Raw genomic sequence first — 25,897 nt, 5'->3', positions numbered from 1 at the left:
TAGAAACATCTGATGTGCATCTGTGATGGTATGAAGTGGAAATGACATGACTGTTGCCAAAGTAACCGCACTATTAGCAAACAGAATAGACCAAATTCATCTCTGGCATAAGATCTCCTCTGGAAGCAAATGCAAGTTGCACATGTTTATGGAAGGGCTATATATAGCCCAACAAAAGACTCTGATTCAAATTCTGTTTTCACCTACATGCTTGCTGCTCCATCCAAAGTCAAAGGAATCTGTCCCTTAGAAACTAGGAAGGCCCTAATTTTGAAAATACACAGGAATAACTTTGTGAATAGCTGCATTGAGTTCAGTGGGACTACTGGCATGTATAATTGTTTGCAGGATTAGGTTCAAGTGTATGCTGCTTCTGTTGTCCTTTTCCTCTGAGGGCCCTTCCTGGTGTGAAGGCCTATATCCTGAAAGCTGAACCATGTGAGCGGACCTCTGGATCCGCTTGCAGGATCTGGACCTTCCTAAACTGTAAAGACCAAATACTGTAAAACGTATGCTGTGAAGAATTGCATTGACCCCAGACTCTTATCAAAATCAATGGGAATATTTGCAGTGAGTAAAGGAAGGCATATATTGGAGCCTACAGGATGAGTCTTTGGTTTAGGGAGCCAGCTTTCTGGTTGGGAGACAGTAGAGCAGCCACCTGTGCTTCACTCTGGATTAATGAAAAAGTCCCCCTTTCTAGGGGGATGAAGGATTTTGCAATGTGCTTTAGTAATGAGATATTTTGAATATCTGACCCAACATTTTATTTCCCTTTCCCTCTTCATTGGGTGTGTGTGTGTGTGTGTAAATTGGAACTTCATTCATTTAAACCTGTAATAACCTGAGAACCCAGCTTGAAGGGTTTGGGGAGATAAAGTGGAAAACAGAACAAAACAAAAGAACCTTAGCGCTGCCTTTCTTTCTAAATGAAACGCCTGATGGAGGAACAGTGCAAAGTGGCGGTTTTGGGTTGTTTATTCCCTTCCCCAATCTAGGGAAGCGTTAATTATAATGAAAGGAGAAGTTCAGGCGCCTCTCGGGGCGTTTAGAGGAAACGTGCAGGGCTGTGCTGGACGGGAACTGTACAACCCCCACGGGGGACACAACTAGCCCGAGCTTTTGGAGCAGCCCCGTGGGTCAGGCAGTGGAGCCGGGCCCCCTGCCCTGTGCCTGCGAGCGCATTCAGCGCTGGGTTGGGGCTGGGGCCGGGCCCGGAGGGCAAAGGCTGCTGCAGCAGGCCCGGGGGCCGGTGCGGGGAGCGGGCAGCCGACACCCCGCGCGTGTCCCCGGGGAGTTCAGTTCAGTCACGTCCCCCGCAGCAGGGCCACCCCCGGAGCCACCCCCTGCCCGGCGCAGGTGCCACTGCCACCGGCGGCTGCTCCGGCCACCGCCGAGCTTCCTGCTTCCCAGAAGGTGCCGGCGCCGCCGCGGCAACAGGAACTGAGGCTGGGAGGAGGCGGTGCCGCCGCTCCCCGCCGCGCTCACGGCCCGAGCCGGGGGAGCGGAGCAGCCATGGGCCACCGCCAGCAGCCGCTGTAACCTCCCCGTCCCCCGGGGCCGGCGCGTCCCTCCTTTCCCTGCCGGCCGGGCGAGGTGTTTCCCCGCGGGGCGCGGACCGGCGGCCGGGGCCCGAGATGTGACCATGGACAGCAGGATCAAGTGAGTGGCGGCGGCGGGGGCGGCCGAGGCGGCTCGGGGGGCTGCGCTGGAGGGAAAGGGGAGGAGGGACTAGGCCTCAAAGCCTCCCCCAGCCTGGCGGGGTGTGGGGCAGGGGCCTGGCTCTGCGCTGGGCACGCACAGGGGGCGGCTGAGCAGAGCCCCGGGGCACGACAGGAGCGGGACTGCACCGGGCTGTCATGGGAGCCCACGCGGCAAAATCCCCCTCCCCGCAGGTGTGACACTGGCAGCCTCAGAGTGAACAGCTGGTGGCTCCCCACCCAATTCTTCATCCCCCAGTGGAGACGCCTTGCCATGAATCCTGCAGCCCGCCCCACAGGGAGAGCTTGTCAACCCCCCACCTGTCCCTCCCCCAAAGAAACCCCTCTCTGCCCTAGCACCCTCTATTCCCAGCGAGAGACTGGAACACACACTCGGTCTCTGTCAAAATGACCCCCCCCCCTTCAGTCATCAACGACTGTTGTACGTGCACCTTAAAGTGAGCCCCACTTGCTGAATCCTTCATCTTCAGAGGATGAGATAAAGGTATATAGGGCTTTATTATAATCTTCATCCCAGTGAAAGAGTCTGCCCCACAAGTGGAAGAATTGACAGGCCATTGTTTCTATCTCTGGGAGCATACACATAACTAGTCTTCCTAGAAGACAGTGCCAGCCTAAGGTTTGGTACCTACAAAACTTCTCAGAAGAATGTCCAGGATGACTTGTTTGGGTGTTAGGTGGATTACAAAAACAATACTGAACAAACTTTTGCACTTTACTTTTTGCCTATTTACTGTCTCTTTGTATCTATTGCCAATAAATGGTGATTTTAAAAAAAATATTCCAGCTATTTTACTTTACTGTCATATTTGTGAAAGTTACAGACGAATGAGTCTTGGTTTTGAGAAACAGCTACAAAAATAGAGTGTAAAACTAGTAACATCAAAACAGAGGTTGTTTATAAACATTCTTCTAAGGAATCTAACATCATCTTTCTATTTGATTATTCAAGAAAATTAATTTTTTTCAAGAAGTTAAGAGAATAATTCTACTTCGAGAGAATTTTAGTGTAACCCAGATGTGTTGACAAAGTAACTTTTGTAAAGTTAATTTTTTGTGATGGTTTGAAGCTACTTGCCCATTGTGAGTAGTCCCATTGACTTCCTTCATTCAGTAATTGATGAGAGGTTAAATCTGTATTTTGTAAACTGACAGTAATCTATGTTTATGATGAATCTGCTATTTAATAGTTACAATAGAAATGAAAGCCAGTCTGACATATATCACACTAGTTTGACATATTTCTTGACACTTCTAAGTATAAGTAACACCTTCTATGTGGGAGGTGAAGAGTAAACCTAGAACTTTTCTGTGGAACCAGACTTTGTGGTGGTGTACTGAGGGAAGAAACACATTTTCACATGCTGTCTTATTGATTGTAAATTCAGTTAAGAAGTTGGGCTCTGAAGTCCTAATCCTGTATTTGAGACACGTTTTTAATGGAATGAATGTGTTAAATCCAGCATTCTGATTTTCCACTCCTTCTTTAAGGAAGGGGGAAAATGAGCCAAAAGAGCAAACACACACCTAGGTTTAAATTTCATTTAACCCTTTCATGGTAGAGGGATTCCACTCTTCTCACTACAGGCTGGGTTCTTGAGCTCAGTTTTGCCCTCATTTAAATGAGTGCAACTCTAATTAGATTCTTTCTGGTCTTGCTAGCTGAGGGAAGAAACAATGGATCATTTTCTTTTCTGTTAGACTCCTGTAAATCTCAAGTAGTCTGGATTTACACTGGTGTAACTGAGAGCAAAACTTAGACAAAAAGTGCAGAACTAGCTCATTCAGGATCCTCCTTTAAGATTTTCCAATTGAATACTTTAAAAAGTGATGCAGGGAAGGAATATGATGTGGAAAGATATGTGATTGTTGCTCAGAAATTTGATATCAGTCTTAATATAAATGCATATTGTCAATACTTGGTGACAAAATAAATGATAGAAAACACATCAAGTAACTGGTGGCCTCTGAAAGTTTCCCTCTAGTCCAGAGGTGGGCAAATTACGACCCCTGGGCCACATCCAGCCTGCGGGACCCTCTTGCCCGGCCCCTGAACTCCTGGTCCGGGAGGCTAGCCCCCCGCAGCCTCAGCTCACTGCGCTGCTGGTGCAGTGCTCTCGGTGGTGGGGCTGCGAGCTTCTGGGGAAGAGCAGCTGCAGAGTCCGGCCTGACCCGGTGCTCTGTGCTGCACGGTGGCATGGCTGGCTCCAGCACAGCTCCAGCACGGCTGTAGCGCCACCAGTGCTCCAGGCAGCACGGTAAGGGGGCAGGGGAGTTCGGGGTGATGGTGGTCAGAGATCGGAGTTGTGGCTAGGAGGTGGGGTGGTCAGAGGGTGTGGAACAGGGGTTGAATGGGGGCAGGAGTCCCGGGGGTGGGCAGTCAGGAAGGAGAGGGAGAGTTGGATGGGGGAGCAGGGGGAAGTCAGAGAACAGGGAGAGGGGTGTGTGTGTGGATGGGGCAGGGGTCCCGGGTGGGCCGTCAGGAAACAGGGTGGGTTGGATGGGACAGGAGTCGCGGGGGGGGGGCAATCAGTGAGCGAGAAGTGGGGGTGGGGGTTGGATAGGGTTCAGGGCTGGGCCATGCCTGGCTGTTTGGGGAGGCAAAAAGTTTGCCCGCCCTTGCTCTAGTCCAAAATCCCTCTAAAACTTTTTTTAAAAACTTGTATCGAACTATCAGTCTGTGATATGCTTTATATGCATCATTTTAGAAACCTGAGGCCCAGTCTTGCATTCCTTACTTGTGAAAAACTGCTGACTTCTATATTATGTGGTTACTTAGATAAATAATTGATATGGTGGAGGTTATAGTATTTGCTTTTAATATAAATGGCAGATTGGTCATCAGAATGAGAATTTAAATAACTCAGAATGGTAAAAATAAATTAACCTAACATCATAAATCAAGAAATTACTGAAATGTAGGAGTTTATTCACAGACAGAGAATGTTGTATAGTAATGGTACTCACTTGTGGCTGTTCTGTGCAAATAATTATTTAAATTTAGGCTAGGGTTGGGTAATGAGCTATCAGCCAACAAATGCAAATGTAATGCATAATTACGGGATTAATATTCCCAGTGGTTGAATTGTTGTGTACAGGATTCAATCCTTAAACATGCCAGTGGCAGTAACTTCTGAAGGAGATGGAAGGGGACTGTCAAGTTTCAATTGGTGACCAAATATATTAAAAAGATAAATGTGCCAATGGCTCAGTTTGCAGGAATTAAGATGGAAGCTTAATTCTGGGTCACTCTCTTCATACCTTAAAAACAGAAGTGGTTCAAACTGGTGAAGTGGAAAAGGCTATCAGTGAGGCCCAATCTACATACTGGATTCTAACTGATAGATAATAAAGAAACTAGCAGCATTTTTTCCATCTGTAAAGTTCAGTTTTGTAAAGCAAACTGTCAGCAAGTTTAAAATTGTATTTACTTCAACACGACTATTTAAAATGGGGTAATGACATAATGAAAGGACTGAAGAGCTCTCAAACATATAGGACTACGATTTATCAGTGTAATCACAGAATTTTTATTGTTTTAACAATCATCTAATTATTCTCAATTCTTGCTTCTGTTTCCTGTTCTTTTTTGAAAAGTGTGTGAATATATTGCAGGATGTGGAGGAAAATATGACTTCTGAAATCTTACAAAACATCCAAATAATTGAGATTCTCTAATTTTATCGTGTCAAATGGAGTGGAAAGGATATAACATTGTGGGCGCTGTAGAGAAAGCTTGATAATCTAGATCAGTCTATGTGGTTTATGACATATGTATGACTAATCAATTGACTTGTTTTTTATTTCCAGGCAAAATCCAGAAAGTACATTTGATTTGGTACTCAAGGTAAAATGCCAGGCTTCTGAAAATGAAGGTAACGTACTCCAACTGTTGGCATTTATTTATAGAAACTAGGGATGGAAAAGACCCTATTAGATTATTTAGTCCACACACCCTCTATTTTGTCACCTCATGCTTTGAAGTGTTGATAGTTTGGAATTCTGTTAGTGCTCATTGCTATTATTCTAATTCATTTTTTCAGTTATTAATATTCTGATGATAGAAGGGCAAACATTTGCAGCAGTTTATTGTTGATATGGTGGTTTGTGTTACATACTTATACCATTTTAATTCCTATAATCTTTCAGTCCATAAAATGTAGATTTAATAAGTCATTTCGTTTCATTTAGTGGTATGTCTCAGAACTGGGATTCGAGTACTTTGATTTCTCCGTTTGTCTCTTTGGAGCTTATCTCTTAACAATCATTGTTGAAGGAGGAAAAAAAAACCTACGTAGCAGAAAATAACTTTTACTGTAGCAATTTTGGAATAGTGCAAATGGCATCGTGAGCTGACTTGAATTGGTGTTAGCAATTAGTTTCACACTCCTACAAGCACTCTGGTGAAAGAGATATGGTGTTGCACGAGTACTAACAAGATCACAATGCTAGTCAGTTATCTGAGCAAGTCTTTTGGTTGCAATTTGCATGTACGAAAACATGTGACTTCTCAGGTTGAAGTTAAAGTGCTGACTAGAATTTCTAATAAGGGACTCAACAAGAATAATGGCATATAACTAGTTTTACATCTTCTAGTACATCGTGCCCCCTTGACTTTATCCCCTATTGATTTTTCTTGCTTCCCATATTTTCCCTCATTCACTTATTCTCCATCACATCCTCTGCTTTCAAGCACACCACTGTATTCCCTATTCTAATAATTTTCCTTAACCCTTCCAGCCTTTCCAACTGCCAGTGTATATTCTTCCTCCCATTCATACCCAGGCTTTTTGAATTTATTGTCTGTTGCCAATGCTGCAGCTCCTCTAGGCTGACTTCCTCCTGGATCCTCTCTGCATGGTAGTTTCCACCCATTTCACTCTTATGTAATTGCCTTCATTGAGGCAGGATATTATATCCTGTTCCTGGTCAAGTTCTTGGGTGACTTCTTTATTTTTATCTTCCTTGACTGATCAGCCTCCTTCACACAGTTGGCTATGCTCTGTCCTTGACTTGCTCTCAGTGCTTTTTTGGTTCTCTGTGGGTTTGGCTTTCCTTGCTCTCTTAATTCCTCCTGTTAGCAATTCCAATAGAGGCAACTTTCTGATCATCTCCTGTTCTCCTCCTCTTTCTCTATACTCTCTCCCTTGGTAACCCTCTGTCCATTCTCATATCCTGAATGATAATGAGACCCTGATATATCTCTCCACACCTGATCTGTCTCCCATGGCCTGTCTTTGCTTTGTGACTGTCTATCTGACATCTTTTTTTGGCTGGCCGGCCACATTTCAACTCATCTTTGCCTTCACCGATGCTTGCAACTTTCATGTCATATTCAGGTTCTTTCTCCCCAAGATATAGTCTGACAATTAATCTGTCTGGTGCTTCCTCTCTGGTATCTTTAAAATCTGTCCCTTCTCTATTCCTACTGCCAGAACCTTGATCCATGCTCTTGTCATCTCTTGCTTTGATTACTACAGCATCTTCATTTCTGACCATGATTCTCATGTCATATCCTTCAAGTTTGTCCAGTGTGCTGTTACCAGAAATGTTTGCCTCACCTACAGCTCTGTGATATCTGCCTGGTCAAATCCTACATTGGTGTTCACTCCCCTTCTGCATCACATTCAAACTCCTTATACTCACCTTCAGGACTACAAGGCTTGGCTTCTGCTTACACCTCAACACTAGTTTCTTGGCACTTCCGCAGCTCTCACTGTATGTGCTATTTCAGTTCATCTTAATGCTCCTTTGATTGTCTTCTGCTACAAGAGACTGTGCCCTTTCTCATGAGCCCCTTATGTATGGAGTATACTCGTGGCCCTGTGTGCCAGGCTGTTTTGCTCTTCTCATGTTCTCAAAGCACTCCTTAAAACATATTTTGGTTACTCTCCTATTCCTGTCCTCACTCCAAAATCTTCACACATTAACATGTATTTTTTAAAAGGAAGCAACTGGATGGGTACTTACCAAGTATATACAGGCAAGTCTCATCTTACGCGGGGGTTCCGTGCTGCGGTTAGCGCGTAAAGCGAAAACCACGTATAGTAAAAATTACATTGAGTTGAATGGCAGGCGGAATTGTCTGCACTACAGAAACAGTATTTAAATTGTTATTTTTCTCTTTTTTTTGTTTTGTTTTTTGCCGACTGCATAAAGCTGAAATTGCGTATGTTAAATGCGCGTAAGATGAGACAGACCTGCATTTTGATTTCTATTCCATATAGGTTCATATATCACCCTCATAACCATAGAATATGAGCATTTGACAAATGGTGCATTAAGCAACATGATTAACATCTGTGTAGTTCAGTCTCCCTCTCATCCTGTCCCCAGGGGGAGAATTGTGTGTCCAATGTAGTGGGGGCTTTTTGGTAGGGTTTGGTAGGTGTGATGGTCCATTGTTCATGAGGGAGTTCATTTCACAGTCTCAGAGCAGCCCCTAAGAAAGCTTGGTACCATGCACAGATGAGCTTTACCCGGATGGTCCAAAGTTTTGTTGTACCTGTTATGGTGGTCTTTTAGATATGCTTGGCCCAGGCCCTTGATGCCTGGAAGCGAAAGACAGAGGCTTTGAATTTGACTCACTATTTTATGGGGAAACTTTTGTAGAGAGCAGAGAACAGGTTTGTTGTGCTCACAGTAGTCTGTGTGGTGAGGTGAGGATGTGCTACAGTGTTCTGTATGAGCTGGAATTTCCTATGTGGTGAAGGCTTCATGCCCAGCTATATTGTATTGCTGTTGTCCAGATAGGAGATGAAAAAGATATGAATAAATGAGGTCAGGTCACCATCCACTATGATGGGATGGAGTCTTCTAGACAGTTACAGATGTTGGAAAGCATCACATGTGGCTGATGCTATGTGAGTGCTTAGCATCAGTGAGCAATCCAGGAACCACCCCAAACTCCCATCTGAACTGATGAATTATGAGGTGTGCACCTTCCACCAAAGAAGACTGCACCTTGGGTGCAGACTCTTCAGAGCGCTTTCCCCTGCCCACCTCTGTCTTGCATGGGTGAACTTCAAGACAGAACTTCAGCCAGCTGTTTTTAATCCATGAGCGGAGTCCAGTGCTTGTATGAGATGTTTTGTGTTGAGTGCTATGGTCATATATGGTGATGTACAGGTAGAGCTGTGTCATCTATGTATTGCTGGCACGCAAGTCTCTATTTTCTTACCAGTTCGCCTAGTGGCTGCATGTTTATCTTGAATAGGACTGGAGAGAGAATTGAGCCTTCTGAAACATCACAAGTGAAAGGTCTAGTGGCTGAGGTGCAGTTCCCATCACCATTCTTAGGGTGTCACTTGTATATTATAATTATCATCTTTCCATACTCTGGGCATCACATTAGATTGTCTCTTGAATTAAGTCTAATTTAGATCACAAATGCCTCGGGGCAGGGACCTGTCATTGTGTTTGCTTGTGGCACTGAGAGTACAATAGTAGTATGTCAAATAAATACATCTGAGTATTAAGACTGAATTTATTTAAGGAATTATCATACATGTAACAAGAGATGAATGTGTAATTTCTCTAACACAGCTTTAAAAACTGAGTAAAGGTTTGTTTTACTAAACAGGGAGCTTTCCAGGTCAGTTTATGATAAGGCTAACAAATTTGACAGTTACACTGTATTGGAAGACTTGCCTTTAAACAGATTTTCATGCTATGATAATGTTTTGAATATATCATATATCAAAACAACGTCCATTCACCGTTTCTTTGGTCATGCCCCTTTCTTTCCCATGAAAGAGAATTGAGTTTAAATAGGGACTTTCTCTCTCGCATCCCATCTGCTTCTTGTACTTGATCCTGCAGTGAAGTCAGGGTTGAATCTGTGACATCACTGTCATTAGTGTTGCTGTGGAACTATCACAAGCACAGAATTATGATCTCCCTGCATGAGTGAGCAGCAGGAGAAGTTGAGTTAGGAGGGAGAAAGACCTTAATGTGACCCACAGATCTTTAAGGTTTTCATTTCAAGTTTGTTCTAGAGTGAGCGCCTCTTTTTTAGGTTTTTCTGCATTTTGTTTAACCACCCTTTGTTAGTTGTGCTACAGTTCAAACAAACAAGTAAAAACTTAACACAGCCTTGCTGTGTCTGACTGTAAATAAGCTAGTATTTTTAAATAGGATGCTGCACACCTGTACAAGTTTGTTTATGATGTGACACACCGTAATTCACACTTAAAATTAGCACTTTCCAAAGATGAGTTTTGACAGCTGAACATTTTAAATAACCCCTAAAATATAACATATCTTTTTTGAAAACGGGCCTGACAACCTTGAAAGTGGTTTTTTCAATCATAGCTGAGCAAATACACAAAAAGTGTCATGGGATTTAAATAAGCTGTGAGGTTGGCTTTGAGCAGTAGTTGAATGATTAAAATTATTGCTTCTGTAGCCAAGAGTAAAATCCAATAAATAAATAAAATCCAAATGCATGCTATTTTAATTAACTGAAAACTTAATTCCGTGAATACAGTAGAACCTCAGAGTTACGAACTGACCAGTCAACCACACGCCTCATTTGGAACCGGAAGTACGCAATCAGGCAGCAGCAGAGATGCGCTCCCCCTACCCCAACTCCCCCCAAAGCATATACAGTACAATACTGTGTTAAATGTAAAAAATAAAAAATAAAGGGAAAGCAGCATTTTTCTTCTGCATAGTAAAGTTTCAAAGCTGAATTAAGTCAGTGTCAGTTGTAAACTTTTGAAAGAACCATCACAATGTTTTGTTAAGAGTTACTGACAACCTCCATTCTTGAGGTGTTCGAAACTCTGAGGGTCTACTGTACAATTGAAGCAGCAAAGAATCCTATGGCACCTTATAGACAATTGAGAAACTCAAAATAACAGTATTTGATTTACTATGGACCTTTGTTTCAACCTTCATCATTTCATTGTCAGGAAATACTTCTAGTATTTATTTTATTAGGGGGACAATGTATTTACTGATGATGTAAGAATACAGACACAGAAAAAAGGCCTTAGCCAAGTTGGAGTATATTGAATGTTACACTTTCAGCAGGGCTAACACTCTTGCTTTTGCCCAATAACTAAGAAAAGCGATAAAGGACTTTAGAGTATATAATTGCATTTGACAGTAAATGTTGAATTTATCTCAATCTGATACATTTTAGTAGCTCATCCACAGGTAAAAGCTCTATTAAATCTGGGTCTGCCTAGCCAATGGGAAAAGTTTGATGCCCTTATAATGTGGTCAAAACTGTGTTATCATCAACTAGGGCAGGGGTGGGCAAATTTTTTGGCCTGAGGGCCACATTGGGGTTTGGAAACTATATGGAGGGCCGGGTAGGGAAGGCTGTGCCTCCCCAAACAGCCTGGCCCCCGCCCCCCATCCGCCCTCTCCCACTTCCCGCTCCCTGACTGCCCCCCGCAGAACTCCTGACTCATCCACCCCCCCTGCTCCTTGTTCCCTAACTGCCACCTCCCGGGATCCCCCACCCGTAACTGCCCCCCAAGACCCCACCCCCTATCCACCCCCCTGCCCCCGAACAGGCCCCTTGGGTCTCCCATGCTTATCCAACCCTCCCCGTCCCCTGACCGCCTCCCCGAACCTCCGCCCTATCCAACCGCTCCCTGTCCCCTGGAGCCTCTTGCCCCTTATCCAACCCCCTGGTCCCCTTACCATGCCACTCAGAGCAGCATGTCTGGCTGCCATGCCGCCCGGCCAGAGCCAACACACTGCCGCACTGCCCTGCAGGAGCACGCAGCTCCGCCGCCCACAGCACTGCCTGTGCGGCGGCATAACTGTGGAGGAGGGGGGACAGCAGGGGAGGGGATGGGGGCTAGCCTCCCCGGCTGGGAGCTCAAGGGCCAGGCAGGATGGTCTCGCTGGCCGGGTGTGGCTCGCGGGCTGTAGTTTGCCCACCTCTGAACTAGGGGTAGCTCAATTAGCATGTGTTAGCTGATCACTGTGGACAGGCATTTCCCCTCCCCCCAAGATACATGTTAAGACAGAGTTCATAAAAATTAGACTAGCTTATGTGCAGCATGGTTTTCTGCATGGGCCAGGAGAACAGTGCTAGCACGCTCTAGCAGCAATGAGGTTGTTGCTTGCATGTTTGAAGTGCAGGGTGAACATGGTTCTGCAGTAAATAGAGTAGACATATTTACTTTATTTCTAAGAAAATGGCAAGATTGATTATTTCTGTCAGCATGTCATACCTTAATTTATTTGGCACATTTTAAAAAAAAGTATATGGCAGTAGAAGAAACATTTTTTAGCTGGCATTCTACATTCAGTTATCACTTGTAGAAACAAGGCACAGTTTGAAACCTGTCATTAATATTGTAGAATCTGGTATGTTCATTATATTAGTCTAACCAATGGCGTCAGTCTTCAGACTTCTATTTTTTTAACTTATATTCCAGTGTTTTTTGATCTTCTATCTGGTAGAAGTGGCATGCAGTGTCCTACTGCAAACTTCCTCACAGTGGTAACTTGCACATGACTGTTATTTAGTTATAGCTGTGCTGTTACATTGAAACAAACTTTCTCTCTCTCCCTGGAGACCTTCCTTCATTTGAAGGTTATATGCTGCAGAAGCACTTTTCATTGTCATACCTTAGTGTAGAGGTTTGCTCATAGCTTAATTGAAGCTGTCTATTTGTCCACATAATTTCATTATGAAAGACGAACAGATTTTCCACTATATTAAGTTTACTGAAATGTAGCACAATAGGCAATAAAAATATGCTATTTTGAAGTGGGAAGTCAGCAGGCCACAACTTCTATGAGCATGATAAGCTTTGAACTATTGCATAGCAAATAAATTCCTTGAACTTGACCTCCAGCATGTATATCTCTAGCAGATATGGTCTCCAAACCATTCTTCTCTCACTCCTTGAGAAGAATGTGACTCAAGTTGACCCTTTTCTGTTCAAGTGACAGTAAACCAATTTCCACCCCGGTTCTCTCACCCTGTATGCTAAGTTTGAGATGGTAAAAGGGGCCCAGAGTCCTTTAGGGGGCACAAGGCTCCTGTCCACATACTGTTTTAACCATTCAAAAATCTTCTATAAACCTAAATAGGTCTAGGAGTATGCGATTTTAGAAGAAGTTGCTTTAATAGTATAGATTGCTTTGTTCCACTAACTTAGTTTAGCATGATTAATTCCAGTAACATAACTTCTTTTAGTAGAGAGCTGTGTCCAAAAGTTAAATCCTCAAAGGATATCCTTAAATGTTTCTTTTCCTGTCTTAAGAAAAAGTTGGGATCCATTGAACAGTGTTTAATGCTGACTGTCTTTTGTTCATTGTTCGTACAGCGTCTAGCACAGTGGACTTAGGACTGATTTAGGCACTACGATAATACAAATAATGTTAGTAAACCCAGGAGATTTGTGTACTCTTTATTCCAAGTGATGTTTGCTTGGAAAAGACATGTTCAAAAATAATGAAATTTTGCAAATTTCTAATTAAAATGAATTTTAATATTAAGTGAAATGGTTAGTTTCACTATGGTCAGGTCTGCACTAAAAAGTTAATTCGACCCAGCTACATGGCTCAGAGGTGTGACAAAGCCCTGGCTGGGATGATTTAGTTGGGGATTGGTCCTGCTTTGAGTAGGGGATTGGACCAAATGACCTCCTGAGGTCCCTTCCAACCCTAATCTTCTATGATTCTATGAAAAATTTACATCCCTTAATGACATAGTTAAGCCAACCTAGCCCCTGTTGTAGACAGCTCTAGGTTGATGGAAGAATACTTCCTATACTGTTGATCCAGCTACCCCCTCTCAGGGAGATTGGTTAACTACATCGCTGTAGTGAGTGGCTACACTGAACACTACAGCTGTGCCGCTGTATTGTTTTAAATGTAGACATAGCCTGAGATCTCAACCTTGCAAGCAGTTAAATGCAGGTGGAAATCCCCATTGGCTTCAGTGGGGTTCTGCACTGGAGTCTATGTTCATGGAGCTGCTTGCAGGATTGGGGTTTGTGTGCTCTGTTTGTTGGTATGTTGTCTTCCTCCTGTTGCACAGAGCTCTTCATTAACCACAAACACTCTGTGGGTGTAACGTGTACTGATCAGATAACTGTTTTCCTCTGTCAGTTCCTTTTCAGAGCATGACTGAAGTCTGATAAAAAGCTAGTTAGATCAATGTAATGCACCAAGCAATCTGTAATAATTTTGTTTTTTCAAAATACTTGAAACATTCAATAGAATACCCAGTTATTCTGCAATACGGATATTTTTAACTGCTGGTTTTCAAGTGGCAAGGTACTAAAGAGATGCTTACCTTTAAAAGTGCTGATCTCTATATTTTTAAAAATTGTCTGTGGCAGAAAGGTGAATAAAAAGCAGCCACACACTTGTCCTCTGCTATCAATTAATATGAAATAAGTTTAGTTTTGAAAAATGTATTTGAACACCTTCTTAGCAGTGTAATTACTTGAATGTATAATTATAAGACTTAACCAAATGGCTATTAATATAAACATAATAAGTGCTTCAAATAAAGATTAAATACATAGTGTTTTTTATTAAAAAAAATTAAGGTTTAGTTTGCCCCAGTATGATGATGGAGAAAATGTTCTGTTGCACACAGGCCTAAAGTTGTATTATGTGCTACATCCCTCTTCTAGACTTGTGTAATCTTTATGATTATTGCTTTAAGCACTGTAATTGGATACCAGAATTTAGATATATGACAAGTTTGCTTTTTAAAACTTGTATCCCTTTTACAAGTTTTTGAAGTTTGTCTTTAGGTTTTTAAAAAAAATGTTTTTAGTAATATGGAGGAATTGAGATTTTTAATGGCTAGTCCTTAATTAAAATGTCTGATGATGTTTGTGGTATTGAGAATACAGTATTGTGATGCTGCTTGTGGTAGCAGAGTGCTATAGATAATGGCAACAAAGCATTTTTGTATATGGAGTTTAGGTGTGCATGTTTGGACTTGTTACAGAAGAAGCAGTAAGCTGAATGTGATTATTTGTAAAAATGTTTACCCAAAATATGCAGTAGTTTCTGCAATGTTGTCATAACTGTAAGTGCATGTTGAAAATTTACTTCAGTTACAACAGATAAGAAGGGTTATTTAATTGTGGATCTATCACTATGAATATTTATATCAGGACTTAATATTCTGGGAGATACATGAGTTATTAGTTACTATAGTTGAAAGTAAAGGTGCCTTAACCTGTAATTTATTGACAGTGTAATTATAACCATAACTAAGATTAGTTCCACTACTCTTAAGGGTTTCTTTTAATTTCCATTATTGAATTTTACAAACATAATGTGACTTTTTAAAAAAAGAATTTACTTGTAACCTGGTTCCTTTACAGTTGTTCTTAACAGATTAAGAGGATAGTTAACAAATCCTTTGTTTAGTGAAGTATTACACAAACATTTTGAGGGCAAAAGCAGATGAATTGTGTCTGAGATTGTGCAAAATGTTTAAAACCAAAGAATTATGTCCATATTGAACAATCTCAAGAGTACAGACCAGAAGTGGTCTTAATATTTGTCTCATGTACACTACCAAGAACACTGTCAGTAGGTTACAAATCCTAATGATCTCACGAGTATTTTTTTTAAATTGCAGTGACATCTAAGTGGGTTAATATTTATTTTACTGAATTTTCATTTATTTAGTCTGAATGTTTTTTAGGGTAGGAACTAAGTCTTCCAATATGTTTGGACAGAACTTAGCACATTCTGGGTGCTATGGGGATACAAATAATAATAAATTGATTTTTTTTTCAATTTACCTCTTAGGACACAGATTTGTGGCTTGGCCCCTTTCACCTTTTCCTTTCCCTTTGACAGGAGTTTGGAGAAGGGAGGAAGTCTGTAGGGCCCACCCTCTCTTCTTCATCAGGAGTAATCGAGGGGATGGAAAATTGCTACTGTACTCTCTTATTTTCTACAGCACTCTCCCTACAACCAAGATGATTCTTGGATGTGCATGTCATGTTGGAAGTGGGGGAGCTGGGAGAAGACATAGGCCAAAGAAACTATTTATCGTTTGGTGAAGAGGTCTTTGGGGAAGGGTTGACTCCCTGTCTCAGCAGTTGTGGCATGTAGGCTGGGGTGGGAGGCCCAGCTGTACCTCACAGGCACCAGCCATAGCAAATGTTGGGAGCAGGCTGTCTGACAAGATGTTGATGGAGATGAATTATTACCTTGAAGACATTTGCTATTACCTGGCTGTATCAGTTTCTGCGTCATGCTATGTGCTATTTATAAATATGTGACCAGTTTGTAGGCAATGGAATACAAGAAAAAAATCTGATGGGTTAGGAAGCATAAATATTAATTTGCCATGAAAAGAACAATTTTGTAGATTTTTAATAGGATGGCCAGTATGTATTTAAGTACATTGATATTAATATAAACATGTGAGCCAAAGATAGCAAATTTATAGAAGTAGGGTCAACCTGTATAAAATATGGCACTTCTTGTTTTTTTTCTGAAGTTGAATTTGTCTCATTTTAGTACTTGGATATCTGAGGTAGCTCTGTTCATTTGCCAGCTTTTAAACTTCTGTGTTCAGAAGCGTTAAAGAGTTTGACTGCATATTTTCCTCAGCTAGTGTCAGCATACTTCTGCCGTCCCACACACAGCACAGTCCATCTTAGAAAGAAAGCTTGCTCTAAGTTGGACTTCATTCTTAGAAGAGAGTTGTTCCACTGATAGTTCAGTACATTTGCTGTTCAAGTGTAACTTTAAAGGCTTCTCCTTCACTTTCGGTACGGACTTAAAATGTATTTTACTATAACAATTTATGTTGATTTTAAGGTTTACAAATCCTGTCTGCAGTCATAAGTCTCTCTCTGTCTCCCCACACATTGAAGAGAGTGGAATGCCATGTTTCTTCTCTGAATCACAGAAGTGTTTTTTAAATTTGTTTCTTTCCCAGCTGTGATATTGCCTGGTGATGCCCTAAGTGTGCCTATCACACAATTTTGTTGGGATAGGTAGTTCTATATATAAATCCAATAAATAAATAAAATTATGCTTTTGCATTCCAAAATTCACAAGAGACTATTATACAAGCTATTTTGCCAGTACAAAGTACTGGAGGGTGTTTTTTTTCTTTTTTTAAATAACTAAAATTGTTTTTTCAAAGCAAATTAGTGCTGTTACTGCTTAAATAACTTTTGTATATTAAGAGCAACTTGTGCATACTTCCACTTGAAGATCAATGTATAAAGTAGTCTCTTTTTGCATAGGAGACCTTGTCTTGTGATAACCCTTTGATACAAAGAGTCAGGATTCTCCAATGAAAATAATGTTGTTTATTGATAGAAGCTTAGGTCTGCACACTTTAAGTAAACAACTTCTCTAACACTAAATTATTGGCCTTTGCATTGACATTTGAAATAGAGAATTTTGGAATGGGATGAAAAGGCAAAGATTCTGAAGTTAACTCTATATTAGGAATTTAGTAAGCTCTTTGAGTGGGAGGGACTCTATCTTACTATGAGTTTGCATACTGCCTACCTCATTGGGACTTTGGTCCTAGCTGAGGCCTCCTAGATGCTATAGATAAAAAGAACTTTGAAAAGGTGTTAGTATGTATAGCTGTATATTATGCGCCTGGAAGCTTCAAGTGAGTTTCGTTAAACTTGAAGTGATGGGTGTTCTTAGGGAGGCAAGATATTCTTGTACTTGGACTCAAGCAGTGGGAATCAGGTGGTGTGGATTTTATTCTTGTCTCTGCCACTGACTTGAGTAAGGTACTTAATTTTTCTGTGCCACAGTTTCCTTATATGTGATATTACTATTATTTTGTAATGCCTAGGAGCCCTAGTTATGAACGAGTACCCAACTGTGCTAGATACTGTACAAACACAGAACAAAAGATGGTCCCTGCTGGAATGGGCATTTTTACAGGGCGTCTGGCCCTTTAAGGAAAGCTGGGCCTGGCCTCACCTATGACAGATTAGCTCAGATTGCTTAGGTGGCGATAAAAGTCAGCAAGTGGCTCAGTTGGGGTGGAGAACTGCAGAAAGTGGTTTGGCTCCTGTGGCAGGCACAGAAGCAGAGTGACTCTCAAGAAAGCAGTGTGAATCTGTGGGCAAGACGGAAGAGCCTTCATTTTTGTTTTCTACCCAACTTTCATGAAAAATTCCTGGGTTTTGAAAAAAATATTGAGGTTACTAAGTTTTCACCTGGATTTTGCAAGCTGAAACTCCCCAAGCCAGCTACCTCCATGCAGAGTCCCCGCTGCACAGAGGAGGGTAACGGCTAGTAGGCGGCTGCTGCTGCACTGTAGGGAGCAACAGGGGCAGGGAGCCAGGTCCTAGGAGCTGAGGGGGTCCCTGCCCATCTTGCTTCCCTATCATGTGCCTCCCTGTCTGTCTTGCTTCCCCACTGCACAGTGGGGAAGTGAGATGGGTGGGAAACCAGGCAATAGACCCTGTTTCCTTTCTCTGCTGAGCAGAACTGCCTCCTGACCCTGGACCATCAGCGTGGCCTCACCTGTTTCCCCTGCACAGTGGGGTAGTGAGGTGGGCCCCATGGAGAGTTTTCCGGGGCCCCCAGAGTAAGTGAAGGACCCCGCTCCAGGGGCCCTGAAAAACTCATAAGGGGGCCCCTGCGAGGCCTGGGGCAAATTGCCCCACTTGTCCCCCTCTCTGGGCGGCCCTGAATCCAGGTACCCCAAACTTTGGAAAAATCTGATTCACATCCAAATTCTGAAGCCCTAAATTCAAGTATGCATGCTGAGATCCAGAGTTTTGGTTCAGGCCCATCTCCACTAAGTACAGGGTATTAATAAAACCACCTTTCAACAGAGAATCACAAAGTGGTTTACAAAAGCAGGCAATGTGTGTTTAAGCTGCTGGCCTGCCTCTCCAATCCAGGAAGGACTGATGTAACGGATCACACCTAGGCCCTAGGCTTAGAGCATGAGCCTCTATCGCATGAGCTAAAAGCCAACCAGCTCTTAGCTAAGGCTGTAGAGCAGACTCATTTAACTCTCTCTAAGCAGGGCCGCCCAGAGGGAGGGCAAGTGGGGCAATTTGCCCCAGGCCCCACGAGCCCTGGCCCGGCAGTGGTCCGGGTCTTTGGCGGCATTTCGGCGGTGGGGGGGGGGGCTTCGGTGCTGCCGAAGACACAGAGCAACTGAAGGGCCCCCCGCCACCAAATTGCCGCCGAAGACCCGGACCGCTGCTGGGTGACTACAAGCACCGCAGCTCCCCAGCTTTGCCCCAGGCCCCCTGAATCCTCTGGGCATCCCTGTCTCTAAGTGGTCTCGGTGCCACTAGATGAGACAGAACACCACACAAGGTGTGTGGGTTACACTGACACCATACCTAAAATCTGTGTCGGGCTCTTTCACAATGCTTCAGCTTTATTTCTTCATAATAAAACAATTCAGTGCAAGTTTCACATATAAACCCCATCTTTTCCCCGAACGAGGATCTTCTGAAGGGAGCTATATATCCCTGAGGCCCTTCATTTTTGTTTTTTGTTTAAAATTTCCCAGGAATTTATAAGTGTTTGTTTAAAAAAATTAAAAATGGGTGAAAACTGTAAAAACCAAAGACAAAAGGGCAGAGGGCAATGAGATTGGGGTGCCCTGTACTCACAGGAGGTAGTGGGCAGAGGAGCAAGGGGATCCTTCTGCTTCCTGCAGGCCTGTCACTGCAGTGGTTGAGTTTTCTTACAGCATAAAACAAGTAACAGTGTAAAATACTGTTTTATGTTAAAGTGAATATGTTTTATTTTATAATTATCTTTGTGTTTTTTCTTATTATATTGTCACTGTTTGGTTTTTCCTCCCTTCATACAAAAAGACATCAATTTACTTGTCTTTGTGATCAATAATATGAGTAAATGAGGTTTATAAGCCAGTTTATAAGATGGTTCTGTAATAGTTACTCCTGGGGGAATTCTGCAACACTGCGCATGCACAGAATGCATGTCCCCCTGCAAATTTCTTTGGGAAGCCACAAGAGCAGTCATGCAACCCTCCCCAGCAGTATGTTTTGCGTGCCCAGGGCAGCTGGCAGAGAGGTAAATCACTGTGGGGAAGGAAGTGGGACTGGGGAAGACTCAGCTGGTGGCTCCTACCCTGAGCTGGGCTCAGCTGCTAGTCCTGGCTGGGCTGGGGAGGACGGGACTTCTTTTCCCCTGCACAGCATTCGTGGCTGGGTCAGACCCACCCCCAGAGCACAGGAAGCTCTGCAAACTTCCCACACCCTGCTTCCTGTGCTCATTACTCCTTAGCTGCAGAGGGAGAGATACCTGTATAAGGAGCTGCTTCCCCATCTGCCCAACACCTGTGCCTCCAGACCCCATCATACCCAGACCCTCCCGTCGAGCCACACCCCTCCCCCGCACTCAGAATCTCCCTGATGAGTCCCACTCCCCCTGCATCAGGACTACCCCGACGAGCCACCCGGATCCCCACCCCACCGAGCCCCAACCAGCTACACCTGGCTCCTCACCCCACTGAGCCCCACTCCCCAGCATCTGGACTTGTCACTGAACCCCCCACACCCAGACTCCCCTGCCAAGCTCTATTCCCCTCCACATCCAGACACTGCCCCCCACCCCGCTGAGCCCCAACCACCTTCATCTGGCAGAATCCCATTACTGTTGTACCCAGAATCCCCACCAAGCCCCTGTGCATCCAGATCCCCCCAGACCTGCTCCTTGCACTGTGTTAGGGTTGGGTGCAGCCTCACTCCTGAGTCCTTGTCCCTGGGGGGAGCTGTACAGTGATCTCCCATCTCTGTGCAGCCAGTGGCCTATGCTCCCCAGTGCCATGCTGGAGCCTCCACGTTTATTTGATAAATAACATTACAGAATTTTAAAATATTGTGCATAGAATTTTTAATTTTTTGGTACAAAATGCACTCAGGAGTAAATAATGAAGTACAAAATACTGTGCATCCTGTATAAAGATTAACTATTTTTCCTTTTTTAAAACTTTGTATTCAGAGGCAAGTATCCCAGTGATTCATAACCATTTTATGGCAGATCACATTTTTTTCCTAAACTAATAGATGTCTCTCACTTAATGGGAACAAAGAAAGTGATTAAGTAGTATAGTTGTGATGATCAATATCAGGCTGTATTGTTCCTAGCATTTAGAGTTGAGAATAAAACTTAAAGATATCATGACAGCTTGTGGGAAATTCTGAAAAATACTCTTGTATAGAGACAGTTTTGCTGGGGGTACATTTTCAGGATTTCTTCTCCCTCAAGAACACTTTCATGTAAACAGAATTTTAGTTCCTTAGCAATTCATTGGCTGCTGCTTATTCCTCAGCTGAATTCAATGTGCTTTGTCTGTCACTTCATAGTTAACTGCTAGAAGAAAATGATCATGTGACAACTGATGAAGCCTTCTGATGCTAGGGGGCTTAATTCTGAAAGGTGCTGAGCACTGTGGCCATGATCCAACCAAGCATTTAAGCATGTGCTTAACTTTAATCACGAGTGGTCTCACTTGAAGTTAGTGGGACTACTCACATGCTAAAAGTGCTTAAGTGCTGTGCTTTGGCTCAGGGACTAAGTGCTCTGCACCCTGGAGGATCAAGTCCATAAATATTCACATCATCTAAATGTTGTCCATGCTAGTAGTAAAAACCAGTAATAGGAAATACAACTGAACTAGTACGTGTAGTAAATAAAGAATTCTCGCTATTTTTCCCCCTCCCACTTGTTTTCTCAGTTCTGGCCTGATGTACTGTATTCTACTTAGAATAAATTGAAATGTAGACTCATGGGTTCTGGATGTATTGTAGCTTACAAGTAATAATCAGGAAGCCATAAAGATTAAAAAAAAAGCGCGATGTGATCAAAACATGGGCAAGGGTCAGCAGCTTGCCTAATTAGCTGCTCATGAATGTGAGAGAGATTCCTTGACTGAAAAGAATAATTGTAAACTGAACTGATAAAAGCTTTATTTGGACTCTACTGAGACTCCAGGACTCCCCATTACGTTAGTGGTACCAAGAAAGTAGTAGGGCCAAAAGAGTCACTGTGAAGCATGCCAAAATGTAATCAAAGAAACAGTATTACTTATTCAGAATAAAGGAAAAAATATTCAAAATTTCATTTTGTTGGGGTGAACACAAAAGGTAAAAAAGCCACTTCCCTCTGTGAATAAACTGAAATGTTGTTTGAAAAACAAAGTTTGCGCTTACAGCAGGAATTTCTCAGGCTACTGCTGCTGATGACTATCATCCTTTTAAATAAGCAGTTGTGTGATATTGAATAAGCAAACCCCGGTGTAAGAGCTAGAAAACTCCTTTGACTTGTCTGATAGTTGCTACTGCCTTCACAGTTCTCATAGGAAATTCACTGTTACATTTTGTATTTTAACAATGAAAAAAACGAAATAAATCTTCCAATTCTAATAATCAAGGTACAGATTTTACCCAAATGGGCATCCAAAGCTCATTCACAAAAATATAAGATTAAAGGTTTGGTCCAGAAACTCAAATGGAGAGTAACTCTTTTGAAATTACTGGAGATAAACTATTTTTAAACCAGTTTAAGTGAGAGGAGAATTGGGGCCCATGAAGAGACTGGTAGTTCATGTTTCCCTGAACTGATCTTTCATAAATGAACTTTGTACCTGCTTGATCTAGTCTTTCCAAATTCAGATGGCACAAGTTATCTCACAAACACTTCTCTTTTTAGCTGTTCCGTCTTTTTTAAAATATAATACCCTGTAGTGAATGATTGTCAAGCAAATTCCATAAAGGCAGCATTGTATCAAAAAAGGCTCCCTAGAAGTCTTAACTTTTTTCACAGTTACTGATGGGCTGTCATCTTTATGGGAAAAAATGTAACCTCCCATGATTTATTGGATTTTGTCAGATGACCAGTAACTAGTCAATTTTTAGTTGGGTTTCGCTTTTCAGATTGGACTTTCAGTGTCATAAAAACAAGAAATTCTTGTGAACCCCATTTTCTGTTAAGCAGATCTTAATTTCCGCTATATCAGTGGAAGATTGGAGTGACTCCAGTTAACTGGAGTTACACAGCTCTGCGACAGAATTTGACTCTCAGTAACTGACATTCCACTTCCTACCATAGCTTCAGTTTAAAATAAGAATTTGGATGGGTGAAGTGGAAGCTGAATGTATTTACATTTATATATGTCTTTAGACTGCATAAACTTAGATTCATGAAAATTTATTTAAAAAAATATAAATAGTGCATATTATTTTTGCATGGAAAATAAACTGCTCTTTATTTCAGATTAGCCAGATGCAGAAGTCTCATGTCATTGAGCAGACCAAGGCAATTTCTTGGAATAAAAGGAGAGAGTATTCAGTTGAAGTAGAAGTATATCAATTACAGTCTTGATCCTACATATAGAATAACAGTTTGGAGGTCTGTAATGTCAAATGTGCTACTGAGATCCAAAGCATGAATAAAGATGGGGAAAAGCCTCGCTGCAATCTATTAACTAATTAGTTTTTTTACAAACTACAATTACCATGAGAAACATGGGGACATTTATTTGTTGAATAAATTATATTCTAAGTAATAAATTCTGATAGAATGCTGGAGAACAGTAAAGGAAAAACTGAAGGTTTAGCCTTACTGAGTGATATTAATTTTCCTTAATTTTCTACTTGTTGAAACATAATAGCTATTGCTAAAAATTGGTAGGACAGGCAGATTTGCTCATCTTATTTTACTTTCTCTTCTCTGATCCTTGTTACTGTCGCTACATCATCTTCACGTAACTCCACAAAAATAAGACTGGATCAGTAGATTCTTTCCGGTATGACTCATACAATCCCATAGTGCTGATTTATATTCAAAGTAGTTGAATGGGCTGTAAAGTTTATTTACCTAAAAAAAAAAAGTTCTGTCTATTCTGTGACTGTAGACAACGAATGGGACATTACAAGCGCTTTAGAAAAATTTGGATTGCTTTGTAACTCTGCCTCTCTTTCTTCCATTGTCCAAATCCTTCCTCCTCCTGCCAAAGAAACATTTCATTCTATGTCCTCTGAGGGTGAAATTCACCTGTCATGTGGTGTGTTTTGCACTAGCCATCCATGCCACTTAAACCCTGCATTAGAGCTGTGCAAGGGGAGTCTTGGCAGAAAGGCCTGAGGGGGTTACATTTACATCTCTGATGTGGTTGGATTGATTGACGTAGAAAGCTGGACAGGGCCAATAGCACCGACATCTCACTCAGCTTCTGTGAAGGGGCTACTGCTGCAGTTAAATGCTCTGGATTGGATCTAGTAGATTTCACCTTGCGAGCTTTTCCATAGTCCACCCGCAGAAAACCCAAATACTTGCAGTGTATGTGGCTGGAGAATCAGAGTTCCCTTTGCTTTCTTGTTATATGGGCTACCTTGCAGGTTTAGAGCAAACAAGTGGAAATGCTGGAAACCTGCAAAGTTCTCTGAAGCCATGTGAAGGAGGATGTAGAGCCAAAGCCTCCATCCTATTTCCTCAAAACGTACAGAATTTCCTCTGTGCTGTCCAGGCTTGATGGATTTTCAGAGCTGGGATGGAACAGGAAAGCGGTTGCACTTTGGAGCAGTAGCACTCTGTGGATTTCTGAGTGGGAATCTCTAAGTAGCAGCATGAGCTCTCACAAAGTCCCTATCTGTGGTATCTACTGCACACCTCTTTTGGGAGCTGGGGTGGAGTACATGTATCCTATGGCTGTACTCCTGCAGGAGCCAGACTAGGGGGAAAGAGAAAAGCATTTGATGCTGAGGCAAATTAAATTAATGTTAATGTCTGAAGCATTTACTTAATCAGAGGGAAAAAAGTCTGTAAATAATCCAGATTTTTTATTTTACCAGACACTTGTCTTCAAATAGAATATGTAATAGGAATTTTGACTTGTGGTTGGACAGACCAGACAATTTACTTGACGTATACTGTCCTAATTTTCAAATGATGGTTGATAGCCCATTTAAACATATAGAAGAGGGAGAAAGCTGTATTCAGGCTCGAAATTAGGCTATATATGCAGTGAGCCCCCCAATAGTCATGACCTGGAATTTAAAAATTATTAATTTACCTGAATATCAACTTCATCACTAGTGACTTCAGTAAAGTTAAAGCCTAAATTAATTTGACCCTTTAGGTGAGTCATGATTTGTCTTAACATTGAACTTCAGCCTGGAGTTAGAGCCCGCTGTAAAGTGAAATGTTGTGTTAATGTGTATGGTTGTTTCCCATTTACACTTATGTAAGAATCTGGCCCACCTGTAGGACCAAACCAGATCTACTCAGACCCTAACCTAAACACATATGGAGATTGTATAAATCAGGGAAGGGGCTTTATTGATTGCTTCACATTCCATAACATACACTGCTGGCTGCATTTTAATTAAATAATAGTGCATCTGAATGCAGCTACATACATATTATTGGGTTTTCATATTGAGGTCAAAGTATATAATGCTTGTGCTGCTATGGAATTGTTACTATATGTAAACATAAACCAAAGAAAACGTCTTTGGCAAATGATTGATTGACAACCATTGATCCAAACTGGATCATGGTATATGCATAAGAGGTCTAATCTGGTGCCTGATGAATCCGCTTATGGCAGACAAGCCCAATTCAAGAGCGACACTGTTTTTTTTTTACAAATTTAGCAGATCCACATGTTCAAGACCTTTGATGTGTATACCTTGGCAAGAGTATGGAGAAGTGGAGGCTGCCCTAGACCTACCATCCTCCCTTTAGACCACTGAGACAGTGTCCGAAGGCCAGACTGAGTCCACACATTCAGTGCCTCAAGGATTGTAGCTTCTGCCAGAGAGCAACAGATTAGAGCTGTTGCAGACTGACTAATATGAGGGCACGTTTCTGTCAGGGTGATGTCCCTTATCCTTACTCCAGCCAAGGAATACACGGAATACAAGGCAGTGGGGGGCTAGGGTTTTGAGGCACCCTATATTCACCTTATGCTGAAGGTTGCATCATTGTGGTATTTTATAAGAGCTACCCTGCCACAAGTAACCCCACCACGTTGCCACCCAGGCCTCCACTTGAATGCAGTTTACAGTCATATCCAGGACCCAATAACAAATGAACACTCATTAGTCTGTATAGGATGCATCACTTTCATTTAGCTAATATTTATTCAGGATTTGAATATGTAGAGCACTACATACAGTACGTGCTATGATATATCTGTACTTGCCGAATAGAAGTTAATCCAAATCCTGGAACAAACA

At 42.2% G+C, this 25,897-nt stretch overlaps 1 protein-coding gene across 2 annotated transcripts in view; it reads left to right on the top strand.

The window, feature by feature from the left end:
* Positions 1-1,149: 1,149 nt before the first annotated feature.
* The window catches only part of DENND1B (DENN domain containing 1B), a 253,203-nt gene continuing 228,455 nt past the window's right edge, over positions 1,150-25,897 (top strand). For both annotated transcript variants that reach the window (XM_039484997.1, XM_039484996.1), the window contains exons 1-2: positions 1,150-1,662; positions 5,532-5,596. In XM_039484997.1, coding sequence (XP_039340931.1) covers positions 1,646-1,662; positions 5,532-5,596 — 82 coding nt within the window. In that variant the 5' untranslated portion in view covers positions 1,150-1,645. The remainder of the gene's footprint in view (positions 1,663-5,531; positions 5,597-25,897) is intronic.

This window comes from Mauremys reevesii, linkage group 8 (assembly GCF_016161935.1).
Source record: "Mauremys reevesii isolate NIE-2019 linkage group 8, ASM1616193v1, whole genome shotgun sequence".
NCBI lineage: Eukaryota > Metazoa > Chordata > Testudines > Geoemydidae > Mauremys > Mauremys reevesii.
This window is presented reverse-complemented; position numbering and strand designations above follow the sequence as displayed.